The following is a 14,280-nucleotide window of genomic DNA, read 5'->3' as shown; positions in this document are numbered from 1 at the left end:
CTTCTTCTCTAAAACCTCTTGGCATATTTTAACCAAATTTGGCACAAAGCATCATTAAGGGAAGGCAAATATCAATTGCAGATATGAAAGACCGATCTTTATCAAAGCAGAGAAAACCTCGAAACTCTAGAAAAAGGGGGTGCATTTTTAAAAATCTTCTTTTCAAAAACTACTGAGTCAAATTTCACGTAATTTAACATAAATCATCCTTATGGTAAGGAAAATATAAATTACAAAAAATAAGGGCTAATTCTGTTTCAAATTTGAGAATATTTTTATGACATTTTCTCTGATTTTTTTGGTTGGTAAAGATAAGTGTTACTTCTTTGTTTCAGTTGATTAAATATACTACGTGTATTAGACAATCAACTCGCGTCAAAATTGAAACTTTTAGGGAGCATCCAATATTGTTAATCTTTATCTTCCATGTTAACTAAAAATATACCGCCATAACCGTAACAAATTATAATATATTCGTCATTTTGGATTTAATGAATATACAATTTTCATTAGACATTTCATGAAATATGGCTAAGAAATCTGATTGAAATCATTGAACATTACACTGGTATTGCACAGCATTGATTTTATTTAGATCTGTAAAGAAAATCTGTTTAATAAAACTCTGTACGTTTTGTAAAAATGAAATAAAACTTTAAAAGTTGATTACAACCAGAATATGGTTTTTAAAAGATATTTTCGTTTGTGCAGATTGTAAAGAAACGTTCTATGGTAAAAACTGTGCACTAAAATGTAGCAAAAGCTGCACTCACCAGAAGTGCCATCATGTGACCGGGGTTTGTAATCATGATGAAAAGGTAGTGACTTATATTTTATTTCTACATTTACATCATTTTTTGTTAATGAATACCACTCTATTTTATCAATTTAATATATGAAAACTCGTGTAATTTGAAAGAAAACTTGAAAATTTTTATTAAATTTGGCGTGCATGGTTGAAATTGATGAATATATGTTATAAGACTGAATTTCTCCTATGGAATTTGAAAATGCTACTGCAGTAGTATATGCACATGTCAATAAAAAATTGTATTTTTCTTTACAAAACAATGCAGATAACTTATGTAACAAATTCACATTCATTGCATTTTTAGACATTAAACTTTTCATCTTTGTAGACCAACCATGACAAATATACAGAGATTACAGTCGTCATTTTGAGTGCCATAATCACTGTATCCGTATCCTTTTGTATCATCATTTTTTGTTTCAAGAGGTCATATTAATTTAACAGATACTGTTCTCGTAAATTGCCGAACTTGCTTTTCTATTCTTCTATTCTTAACGTTCAATTGTCTTCATTTTCACAAATAAATGAAGATTTTTCTATTGTAGATGGAAACGTAAAACAAAGAAACCGTCAGAAGGCAGTGACGGGAACGACGAACCGGGTATTCACTTTAAGCATTGATCAATTTGTTTTGTTGGTATCAATTGGCGATTGTTTAATTTGAGAAAGCTAAAGCAAATGAAACGAGATATCTCACCCAATGATCACTAGTAATACCCCCGCTTTGATGTGAACATGCAAAATAAGCAAAGCTGACATTAAACAAGAAGTTTACAACAAAAATGCATCCTACTTTATATCATGCCAAAACAAAAAAGTGTGTTAAATTTTTAAGCATCTGCGATAAATAGTTGCTGAGAAATCTTTGACGAAAATTTGTTTGAAAATTAAGACTAAAAATAATCAAATCGTCATTTAACACGAAGATGAAGTCCGATTGGTACAAATATTTATCCCATCATATGGCATGCCTAAACAAATAGTGTGTTCAAATGTCAAGCATTTGCAGTAAATAGTTGCCGATAAATCTTTGACGACAATTCCTTTGAAAATTTAGGCTAAAAAAATAAACAAAGTCGTCGTTTAACAGGACGTTGACGTTCAATTGGTACAAAAATATATCCCACCATATAGCACGCCTTAACAAATAGTGTGTTAAATTTTAAGCATCTGCGATGAGTATTTACTGAGAAAAATGCAACAACAGTTTTATTGCTACGGTCAGACAGACAGAAGGTTAGACAGACAGAAGGACAGACAAACATACACACAAGGGTAAAACAGTATACCCCCTTCCCCTTCGGAGCGGGGGACTAATAGTTATTTTTTTGAGACTTACATAAAACATCTAGATAAAAGCGGTGAAAACATGCTGTTGTTATGAAAGTTTACAGAACTATCCTATCCTATTGTAGTGAATTTGTGGGGTATTTTTGTTAAAAGGGATCGAGTTAGGGATCCGGGATAATGCGTTGTGTCCATTGATCAGGCCGAGTACAGTTGCATGCTGTGTCTTGTATTCTTGTGGTTTTTCAGTTTTATCTTGTTTTCCTTATCCTTAAATATACGTTTTTACTCACGTGATTTTGCTGTTGTTTTCATCAGTAGTAAAATCACAAGAATGGCGCTTCGTGCAGGTTATTTTAGCGGTCTTTTATACAGGTGTGGTGCTTAGGGGACACCACACGGTTCGGCCAATCTTAAATGTGGTAGGTTTTAATTTCGTGTTATGTTATTTTTGTAGTAGGGCAGTTCATTGTCGTTAGTTTGTTTATTTTGTGACAATGAAGGGAAAGCTAGGGTAATTTAGTCAGATATGCAGAATTCCTGAATCGTGAGTGGCATGTGTGTTCCGGGGAGCAAGAGAGTTTAGAGCCCCAGAAGGTCATATTCATTTCACAGATACTTTTGTCGTAAACTGCCGAACTTGCTTTTCTATTTATAACGTTGAATTGTCTTCATTTTTGACAAATAAATGGATATATTTTTGGGAGTTGATTTTAATCAACTCTCCTATGCAGTTACGCTGGCAAACCGAAACTGAAACAGTGTTTGGACCTAAGCACAAATCATCACCGCTGACAAGAGTTAATTCTTGAAAATAATCGATAAATTCGATGTAATGTACGCTGAAGCATTTTTTTTAAAGGAAACTTATTTATAAATACATAAGAAATAGTCAGATTTTAAATAGTACGAACAATTTAGACGTTTTTTGCAGTCGAATGTATTCCTACGCCAGTGAGAGCTCAATATACTCTCGTTCAACCATCGGCTGTCTCCGTACATCTCCGACAAGCAGAGAGTCAGTCTATACCTGGTATTTAGAGGTCGCATCATCAAGCTATCACGTGACCTGGTAACTCTTACTTGTCGGAGATTAACGGAGACAGCCGAGAATCTGGTTGAACGAGACTCGAGTTCATTATTGGTTGGATCCATACACTTTTTGAAATATTTCGAATAACGATACATAGTTTGATGAAATCAATTCTATTTTTAAATATTACACAACATGACTCATAAGAGGTTTTCTCGAAATTTGGAAAAGTCCGAAAATCCATATTATAAAAATGTGCGTAATTCAAATAGAGATTATAAACTCCTTGCCAAGCAAAATAACATATCGTTTATTTTAAGATAAATAATAATCGATAAAATCAACTCCCGTCAGTACTTAAGTACTTTGATTTTTTTTGCAGACGGAAGAGTAAAACAAGGACGAGAGATGACAATGAGCAGGATGATGACACCGGTATTCACTTTAAGCATTGATCAGTTTGTTTTGTTTGTATCAATTGGCAATTGTTTAATTCGAGAAAGCTAATACAAATAAAAAATTATTTTTTTCAGATAAAAGTGGTGATACATCGCTACTTTTGAAAGTTGACAAAACTATCCTATCCTATTGTAGTGAATATGGGGGGTATTTTTTTATGATAATTAGGATCGAGTTCGGTATCAGGGTGGCTATGTAGTTCGTTGTCTCCGTTTATCAGGCCGAGGCAAATTGCACGCTGTGTCTTGTATTCCTGTGCTTTGTCAGTTTTATCTCGTTTTCCTTATAATTTGATATACCTGTTTACTCCAGTGATTTGTGTTGTTGTTTCGTGTATATTAAAATCATATTATTAGCGGTCTTTTGGGACCGGCGTGGTGCTTAAGAGACATCACACGGTTCGGCAAATTTTGAAAATGTGGTTGGTTTTAATTTCATGTTATGTTTTTATTGTAGTAGGGGAGTGCATTGTCGTTGTTTGTATATTGAGACAATGGAGGGGAAGCTAGAATTATTTAGTCAGGGTATGCAGAGCTCCTGGTTCATGAGTGGCATGGGTGTTCCGGGGAGCAAGGTAGTTTAGAAGGATGGCTTTGCAGGGGCCCAAGGGAGGGATACATTTGCCTGGGAGGGATTAACGACGGACATGGTTGACCAGCTTTTTCTTTATCTCCAATTAGGCCACCAGAGTACAGTTCATTTTCTGGGGAGGTAGAAATGTCCCTCACCGAGGGGGTTAATGGTGACAGTGCAGCTAGGGATACAAACCTGCTCTCAGGATTTAATCCCAGGGAGGACAACAATTGTATAGCTTCTCATTCTAGTAACACTGTGGTCACAGCAAGAGTTATTAGGAGTGTAGCAAGTGTTCCTTGTTACACTATTGTCACACCAGTCGTAGTCTGGTAGTTCTCCCATGGAAATCCAGAGGCGGATGAGTATGTCACGCTTCAGACAGCAACGTCAGGGAACATGTTTGTTAGAGTAAGTGTGGTGCCCTTGGGGGAATCTTTGTATGATGGGGCCATATCAAATATGAAGTCCGCCATCCCACGGGGGGGGGGGGGGGGGGGGATGAAGCTATGCACTCTATTTCGAAGCTCTCTGGAACCCCATACCTACTTACACTTGTCCCTTTGGCAGGGGTACAGTAGAGATCAACCCGATAACCAGGTGGGGTGCAATGTCACCTTTAGTACTCCTGAACCTTTAAGAGTTTCAGTTGGTAGTGATGCTATGTCAGCTTACCCATTAGTTAGGGAGAATGTGTCACTGGGAATACTAGGGAGGCCGGCTGGAAATGCATCAACCTAAAGCAGTAGTCGGGGCGGTCAGGGCGGAATATCTAAGCTGAGCCCAAGAGTCTAAAGTACAACGGTAGCATAGAGTGGGGGTTGTTTTAGGCCAAAATCAGAACTTTAGGAAGGTACTAGGGGTGGAGAGATGACAGTTTATTGGCTCTTAGTGTATCAGTGGAGTAACCAGCACTCAAGTTTTTCTACATCCTCTCGTCGCGGGATTAGAAATTGAGTTTCCATAAGATTTGACCAGATATTTGGTAAGGAAGCACCTCGAGCTTTGTGTCAGGTGGAGTTATACTCAATGACCCAAGGAGAAGAGGAGAAATTAGAACAATGGGGCGACCGTGTCATGGAGATTGCACAGCGGGCTCGAGGCTCAAAAGTCCCAGGAGAGGTGCTTCAGGAGCAGACAGTTTTGCTCTTTGCAATGAGTTGTCAGGGCACGAGAGCGAGTACAATGTTGATTGAAAGCCCCCCTCCCCATCCTCTGTATGAGGCCGTGTACTATGTGAAGATTTAGCTTAGCCATCAAGCCCTTAACCCGTGTCGAAGGGAAGTGCGTATTGTTTCAGTGGACAGTCAGTAACGAGGACTGGGTTGTAATTCTTGCAGAAAGGTTACTCCACCTAACCGTGGGATATATACATCTGGAAAAGGCAAGCATTATCTGTGGTACGATCATTGCCTTAACTGCAAGCAGCAGGGACATTTTAGAAGGGAATGGCATGAGTCCTCAGCTCGTCTAGATTTGCAGGTTCCAGGCCAGAAGTCCGATTTTGTGGAAGCGGATGCTAGGGGACCACTTCACCTGCAGGGATTGTATGGGACATCCATGAGCAGGTACCTCTTGATCGATGTGAGAGGACGGCGTGACCTATGCCATGGACCTAGCCTATTGCGTTCTCTGTTTTCTGGAAAAGATGATGGATGTTGCGTTTGATCATTGCGATGACTCTGAATAAACTCTCCATTGTGATGTGATTGATTGCATGACTGTTAACGTATTTGTGTAAAAGTTTATTTATATGTCCCATTGTCCGTCTATGAATCAAGTGTTTAACATTTTGTAGACTTAAATGAAATCAACAAATTTATTATGTAGTAATCATGTGTGACATCGAATTCCTACAGTAACTCTATACTTACGAACAAATTGACAAACATGTAGCGCCGACTAAGGCCCATCAATTTTCTGCACCGTTTTGTAAATATCATGCATCAACAAATATTATCAAATGCTTTAACTTGTAATACAAATTGATATAATCAATGCATTGTTACGTTAATTTTCGTTTCTGAAAATCCCTCTGAAATCTATACTCAAATCTGATTGGCTAAGGATAGGATAGGATATGATGAAATTGAATTTCAATCATGTACCGTGCATCCTATCCTATCCTTGTCAACTTTCATGATGGCAACAATCTCTTTGAGAATGACGATAACGATATCAATGAAAAGATAAACATGGAGAATCCAATTGAAATTATTTCTTTGAAAATAGATCTTAGGTTTTGCTGTTATTAATTTGGTAAAAGTTACAATGGAAAATTCCGAAAATGACGACGATGGATTTAAAAAAAGAAGATCTGGTCTGTTGATTGTCATTTAAAATTCAGATTTCCAATAAATTTAAAAAAAAAAGGGGGAGGGGGCATAAGAGTAAATGCAATTCGAACAAGATATCGGTGAGCCAATGCTCACTAGTGATACCCCCGCTCTGATGTGAATATGCAAAATAAGCAAAGTCGACATTTAACAGAAAGCTGGCATCCGATTGGTACAGAAATATATCCCACAATATGGCATGCCTAAACAAATAGTGTTTTAAAATTTCAAGCATCTGCGATAAATAGCTGCTGAGAAATCTTTGAGGAAAATTTGTTTGAAAATTTTGGCTAAAATAAACAAAGTACTCATTTAACAGGAAGTTGACGTCTGATTGATACAAAAATATATCCCACAATATGGCATGCCTAAACAAACACTGTGTAAAAATTTCAAGCATCTCCAAAAATAGCTGCTGAGAAATCTTTGAGGAAAATTTGTTTGAAAATTTTGGCTAAAAATAAACAAAGTCGTCATTTAACAGGAAGTTGACGTCCGATTGGTACAAAAATACATCCCATGATATAGCATGCCTATACAAATACTGTGTAAAAATTTCAAGCATCTGCGATAAACAGTTGCTGAGAATTCTTTGACAGAAATTTGTTTGAAAAGTTTTGCTAAAAATAAACAAAGTTGTCATTAAACAGGAAGTTGACGTCTGATTGGTACAAAAATATATCCCACGATATAGCATGCCTATACAAATACTGTGTAAAAATTTCAAGCATCTGCGGTAAACAGTTGCTAAGAATTCTTTGACGGAAATTTGTTTGAAAAGTTTTGCTAAAAATAAACAAAGTAGTCATTTAACAGGAAGTTGACGTCTGATTGGTACAAAAATATATCCCACGATATGGCATGCCTATACAAATACTGTGTAAAAATTTCAAGCATCTGCGATAAACAGTTGCTGAGAAATCTTTGACGAAAATTTGTTTGAAAAGTTTTGCTAAAAATAAACAAAGTAGTCATTTAACAGGAAGTTGACGTCTGATTGGTACAAAAATATATCCCACGATATGGCATGCCTATACAAATACTGTGTAAAAATTTCAAGCATCTGCGATAAACAGTTGCTGAGAAATCTTTGACGAAAATTTGTTTGAAAATTTTGGTTAAAAAATAAGCAAAGTTGTCATTTAACAGGAAGTTGACGTCCGATTGGTACAAAAATATATCCCACGATATGGCATGCCAATACAAATACTGTGTAAAAATTTCAAGCATCTGCGATAAACAGTTGCTGAGAAATCTTTGACGAAAATTTGTTTGAAAATTTTGGTTAAAAAATAAGCAAAGTCGTCATTTAACAGGAAGTTGACGTCCGATTGGTACAAAAATATATCCCACGATATGGCATGCCTTAACAAACACTGTGTTAAAATTTCAAGCATCTGCGATAAATAGTTGCTGAGATAAATGCGACAGAAATTTTTGTTACGGACGGACAGACAGACGGACAGACGGACAGACAGACAGACAGACGGACGGACAGACAGACACACAAGGGTAAAACAGTATACCCCCTCTCCTTCGGAGCGGGGGTATAATTATAAAGCAATAATTAATTCTAATTGTAACGCCCCATTTCATTGGTTAAACAAATTCATATATATCATATAACATAACTTGCCTTCGTCACAATACGACGCGCGTGCGAAACGTATTAATTCGCCTGAGGCTATGTTTTAATTTTGTACAAATTAAAATATTGTAACTAATTATTGGGCCGTATAACCTTCTTTAAATAGTGGAAAATTTAGAGAAATAAATTTAATTCCTACCTATTGTTATACGTGTTGAACATAACTTGGAGCAGTTTACACTTTTTAAGCGAAAACTGCCCCAAGTAATGTTATATCCATAATCCATATAACGAAATACAAATTCAAAGCAGAGCAAACACAGGCCTCTAAAAAAAATAGAGGTGGGACCAGCAGCCATGTTCACGAAACTCTCCTAAGATATGACTTAAGTGTATTCCTAAGATATGACTTAGGAAAAAAAAAGTTAGGAACATCCTAAGACCAACTTTGGACACGTCTTAAGATGTAGCTCGACGGTAACTCCGGAACATCTTAAGTTGGGATATCTTAACCTTATACGACCATTCTTATTTTTCACATTTATTCATATACGCGGGTAGTTAAAGGCAACTCCGAGTTTAATGACCGTGAAAATTATGATCAATTTAAAAACTGTTCATTTTTATTAAAACAGTGCTAACAATTAATACCAAGTGAATGTCTTCCCACAGATATCATTTTTCTACTTCGGAATCGACTCGATCTTTGAAGCTGCCGAGCCATGGTATCACGTGACAGTTAAAAATAGATCACTTTTTTACCTGAACAAAAAATGAAAAAGTGTTTTACACTACCCCGAAGTTTATTTGTATGTTTGCTACTATAATTCGATCGGCAATTAGTTCATGTTAAGTGGTATTACTGCTAGAATCCTATTGTTAATCGCATAAAAAAGATATTGTAAATATTTATCGGAAACCCTCTCAACTTCTATAATTTCATTAAAAATACTACGTATTTTTCATTTAAAACAACGAAGCACAGGATTCTAGCAGCACTTTTCTAGTAGTTTAGGTCATATACCGTTGATATTTACCAAAGTCATCTTTCATAATATCCGGGGTAGTTTTACACTTTTGCCTTTCTTTGTACACATTGACAGAGGAAAGGATGTTCAAGCCATATAAATGTCGATCTGCTTACCTTAAAGCACTCGCTGATAAAACAAAATACCCATGCCTGTATTATCCTGATTATATCCTAACTGACACTCATCTAAATCTTAGGTATCAGTATAAAATAAGTCTTATTTCGGCATTGTTTGCACTGCATTCCGATGATTTGTCTCCCGACATGATCTTCTCTATGAAAAATGCTTGTGACGTCATCAATGATAATTATACGCAATAGAGAGAAATCGAAGCTATATTGAGTTAGAAGAGTTTCTAGTGATATTTTATGCCTGTAGTTTTTATAATTTAAACCAGAGATAAAGTTAAAATCGACATGTTTCTGAGTAAAATATGACATCATATTGCTTATTGTGACGTCATATCGATCAGGAGAATTTGATCGCTGAGAGTAGCCTTATCATACCCGCGTAGATCGAACTTGAGAGACTTTTGTATGGATAAATCAATAAAAATTTTACCTAGGGTGGGGTCAATATAGCCATAGAGTGAAAAAGTATTAAATCATAGAAAATCTTCTTTACTCCCACTCATGTGGACAAAAAACTGAATGCATGGTTATGAAGGTCACTTAGTCCTCTATCATCATTTTGAAATTCATGGCCCCTGGATCAGGGGTTCAGGCCCCGCGGGGAGGGGGGGGGGGGGGTGTATGGCAATATAGTGTTAATGCATATAATGTTACACAATATTTATATATATTAATATATCCATAATCCATGTCAACCCTGAATTGATAATTATTACTTACCCTATCCAGTGAAATTCAATACCCTATATGCAATATTTTCAGTAAGTTCAAAAGCTGGTTTTTTTTATACATTATCAGAAATTAAAATACTAGCAATATATATTTTGAAAACTGTAGGAGTTATCCGTACAATGAGGGTACCCTATATGCAATATTTTGCTTAATAATGATTAAGTTCAAAAGCTCGTATTTTTCATAAATTATCAAAAATTAAAATCCTGGCAATATGCACATCTCTGGTATATGTACGATTAATCTGCAAAAGACCAACTTCCAACTGTAGGAGGAGCTTTCCGTACAATGAGGGTATCCTACATGCAATATTTTGCCCCAAAATGACTAAGTTCAAAAGCTGGTATGTTTTTCCTAATTATCAGAAATCAAAATCCTAGCGAAATGCACACCTCTGATATACATGTATGTGCAATATATCTGCAAAAGAACAACTTCCTATCGTGAAAACTGTAGGAGGATTTAACCGTACAATGAGGGTACTGTTACAAGGTTCGTTATGCTTGAAGTGAAACAAGTTTCTGTGTTTATGGGATTTATTGGAAGTCTGTCAATTTGAAAACAACAAAAATGTGTCAGCATAGGATTGAATCAATTGGAAAAAAAAATATATAATAATAGCTGATGCCTTATTCAGGCTAAGAAGTTGAAGATTGAATAGTTGCAGTCTTATTCAGGCTAATTGATCATGCCTTAATCAGGATTTCATTTGTTCCTTATTAAGGAAACTTGAGCTCTTATTCAGAACCGAGCAAAGTAAAGAATCAAATATCATGATAATTAACATTTATATTGACAACTAGACTCTTTTTTCTATAGCAACAAAAAGGTCTTCCGTTCCTCATGTATTAATCTGTACAAAACATCCATTTATCTTGTAAACAGAAAATATATATAATATAAACTCTACAGGAATTATAAAAAAAAAAAAAAAACAAAAAAAAAAAAACACAAAACGTCAATTTTTGAGTACTTTCTGTGACGACCGGAAGTTACACCGTATCATACAGACCATAGTAAACATATCTTCATAAATTGTTTTGTCTTTCCTCAAAGTTTGGATGTTCAAGTTTTTGTTAGTTATAAAATCTCTTTGAGAAAAGCTTCTTGTCTCGGGACCGGAAACGAACAAACGGAAGTTATTTTAGAAATTAAAAGGAGATATTTTAGTACATTTACCTATGGTACGTTACTGTTCCTCACGTTGAGTAAAATGTTTAAAATAATCTTAAGTTAAAAAACAATCCCTTCTATTGCTTGAACGCTTCGAGTGAGAACCAGAAGTGACGGACGACCAAATGAAACCTGTTAAACACATGTTCAATCAAATGTCCTTTATCCATTTAAGTTCTGTGTCTTGATCTCTCACAGTTTCTGAGATCTTGTGGGTACTTTGTTTTTAAAAAATAAGGCTAACGGAGTTATTTGAGATGTCTCACCGGAAGTAGAACTTTTTAAATTTTTTTTACCATGTGTAGATGATCTTTTGTAATTCTATGGTTAAAAGTTTACTCCCATGCTAAATAACCAAATTATTAAAAAAAAATGAAAATTGGGTGTACTTCCTGTGACGACCGGAAGTTACGCCGGATTAAACAAAATAGTGTCAACACATGTACATACATAGGTCTATCATCCCACAAAGTTTAGTTGTTCAAGTCATTACCGTTTTAGAGATCTCGTCGAAATAAGGTTTTTTGTCTCGGGACAGGAAACGGACAAACTGAAGTGCTAAATGTAAATTGTATTAAATATTTCTTGTATGCTTGCTTTTTGTACATTTATTCTTTATCGAGCTAACTACAAATATCAAAGGCAAAAAGTTTAACTGATGAACTATTCCTATGTGGACCGGAAGTGACGGAAGACAAAATGAAACCGGTTTAAGACATCTATAATCGAATGTCTATCATCCATTAATGTTTCGTGCTTTGATTACTTATAGTTTCTGATATCTAGTGGGTACAAAATGTGTTTTAAAAAAGCTACCTGAGATAATTGAGATATCTCCCCGGAAGTAGAATTTCGTGTTGATCAAACATTGCATAGATAACCTATGTATAGATTTATACTGATATGTTTTTTTGATAGAAAAGAAATTTTATGCGTAAAAATAATTATTTTTGAAGTGCTTCCGGTGACGACCAGAAGTTACAACGAACAAAACAAAATAGTCTACAAATATAGGTCTATCATCCAACAAAGTTTAGATGTTCAAGTGTTTGCCGATTCTGAGATCTCGAGGGAACAAGGTTTTCCTACGCGGGACAGGAAACGGACGACCGGAAAGGAATTTTGAAAAAGTGAAAAAAAAAAACGCCGCGAGATATTATCAATTTTCATCAAGAAAATCTATCCAACCATCTCTGAGAAATCTTGAGGACAAAAAAAAGGGAAAAAAATAATAACTAGACTCTTGTTGCTATAGCAACAAGAAGGTCTTCCGTTCTTTCAACACCTTTATATCAAATATATACAGATATATAATATTTACTTTGAGAAACTACTTCCATGTCAAAGAATAAAATGTAAAAAAGACAAAAAAAAAAATAAATCATTTTTAACTACTACCAGTGACGACAGGAAGTTACGACGATTCAAGCAAAACATGTGTAACAAATCTGTATGCAAATGTTAATCATTCTAAAAATTTTGGTTGTTGAATTTTGAAATCTTAAAAGACAAAGTTGATTGTCTCCAGACTGGAAACAGATGAACGGAATTGCTCTATGAAAATATAGAGGTAAGTATATATTGAACATTTCTCTCTCGTACATTACTGTTCATCAAGGATACTAAAACAGTGTAAGAAAAACAGTTGAACTTGTAAACAATGTCATTTGTTTGAACCCTTCCGGTGTGGACCGGAAGTGACGGCCGACAAAATGAAAGACGTTAAACACATCTATCAAATGTCTTTCATCAATGTAAGTTTTGTTTTTAATCAGTTAAAAGTTTTAATCAGTTAACATCGTATTGATGACACGTGTAAGCATATATACTTATATATAAAATAAATAGGTTAGCATCTTTTTATGTACCTCCGCTGATGACCGGAAGTTATGCCGAACAAAACAAAGTAGTGTAAACAGATCTACATACATAGGTGTATCATCCCACAAAGTTTGATTGTTCAAGTCTGTTCAAGTTCGATTACCGTTTTTGAGATCTCTAGGAGTCAAGGGTTGTTGTCTTGGGACAGGAAACGGACAAACGGAAGTGCTCAATGAAAATTAGTATTTCTTAAAGACTAGACAACGGGACTTTATTGCTTATCAATTTCTCTAATATTGTAAAGTTGTCGGAAAACAGTACAGAAACAAAGAAATCATTTCAAAGTAATGATCTGCATGTGATATGAACTGTCAGTATTATGAAATAAGTTAATGTTATGCCGAAACTACAACAGGCATCAAATAGCATATGTGTTGTTGTTTTCTGAATGCACATGTAGCTTAACCTTACTTTTATAGTAGGCGAGGCTAGAGTACTTCCCGATTACAATGTTTTAAGCCTTTAAGTATGATTAAGTAATTATGTGACTGTATATAATAGATTATTGAATAATTATGTCACTGTATAAAAGTTCCCAAGAAAAATGCATTTAAATATGATATTAATTAACACAAAGCTGTCACTGCATAGTAAACAAAGTAGTGCGAAGCGTAATGTGTGCGCAAATAGTAAAATTCGCCAAATGCAGCCCGATACTATACATGCAATCTTCATTAATATAGATCATAATTATTTTAGAAGTATGTGTATGAACCTTTTAAATTCTGAGATAAAAAGTCAGGGCTATACATATATGTTATACTACGTACAAATTTAGTGGTTAAATGAAGGGGGCTAGAGGCGGTGAAATCTTTTATAATCTTAAGGCTTTCTCGTTTTCGTTAGAAACATACCGGTATGCATATGGTCCACGTATAACAGTCCTTTTTAAAGGACAGCAACTTGTTACTTTACTATTAATCAGTCAATTTGTTAATTCCATTATGAGGAAGCAATGGAAGCTAATTCCATTATGAAGAAGCAAGGGAATATAACTTTATTAAATTTCACAATATCTTTACTTTGATAGACAGATTAATTCCCTCTTTTCTAAATTTCTGAATTAACCCATTTCTTTCATTGAAATTCCTGAGCAAAATAAATAAGACAAATATAAACCCCCTCCCAGCCATAACCCTTGCTAACATGTAGGTGACAGGAAAAATTATTAAAGAGGACAACTTAATGGTTTTTTTCTAAATATGCAGTCAGTTTGTATTTGCTCAGTAGACCTTTATTAAACAT

At 35.0% G+C, this 14,280-nt stretch overlaps 1 protein-coding gene across 4 annotated transcripts in view; it reads left to right on the top strand.

The window, feature by feature from the left end:
* Positions 1-6,161, top strand: part of LOC105345670 (uncharacterized) — a 43,352-nt gene extending 37,191 nt beyond the window's left edge. For 2 of the 4 annotated variants that reach the window (XM_066065866.1, XM_066065861.1), the window contains exons 6-10: positions 712-818; positions 1,140-1,237; positions 1,357-1,412; positions 3,514-3,566; positions 3,665-6,161. In XM_066065866.1, the coding sequence (XP_065921938.1) occupies positions 712-818; positions 1,140-1,237; positions 1,357-1,412; positions 3,514-3,566; positions 3,665-3,694 (344 nt within the window). In that variant the 3' untranslated portion in view covers positions 3,695-6,161. Of the gene's footprint in view, positions 1-711; positions 819-1,115; positions 1,413-3,513; positions 3,567-3,664 lie in introns of those variants that run through there. The other 2 variants (XR_010707558.1, XM_066065872.1) reach the window with 2 other exon arrangements.
* The last annotated feature ends 8,119 nt before the right edge of the window (positions 6,162-14,280 follow it).

The sequence above is a fragment of the Magallana gigas genome, chromosome 1, assembly GCF_963853765.1.
Source record: "Magallana gigas chromosome 1, xbMagGiga1.1, whole genome shotgun sequence".
NCBI lineage: Eukaryota > Metazoa > Mollusca > Bivalvia > Ostreida > Ostreidae > Magallana > Magallana gigas.
This window is presented reverse-complemented; position numbering and strand designations above follow the sequence as displayed.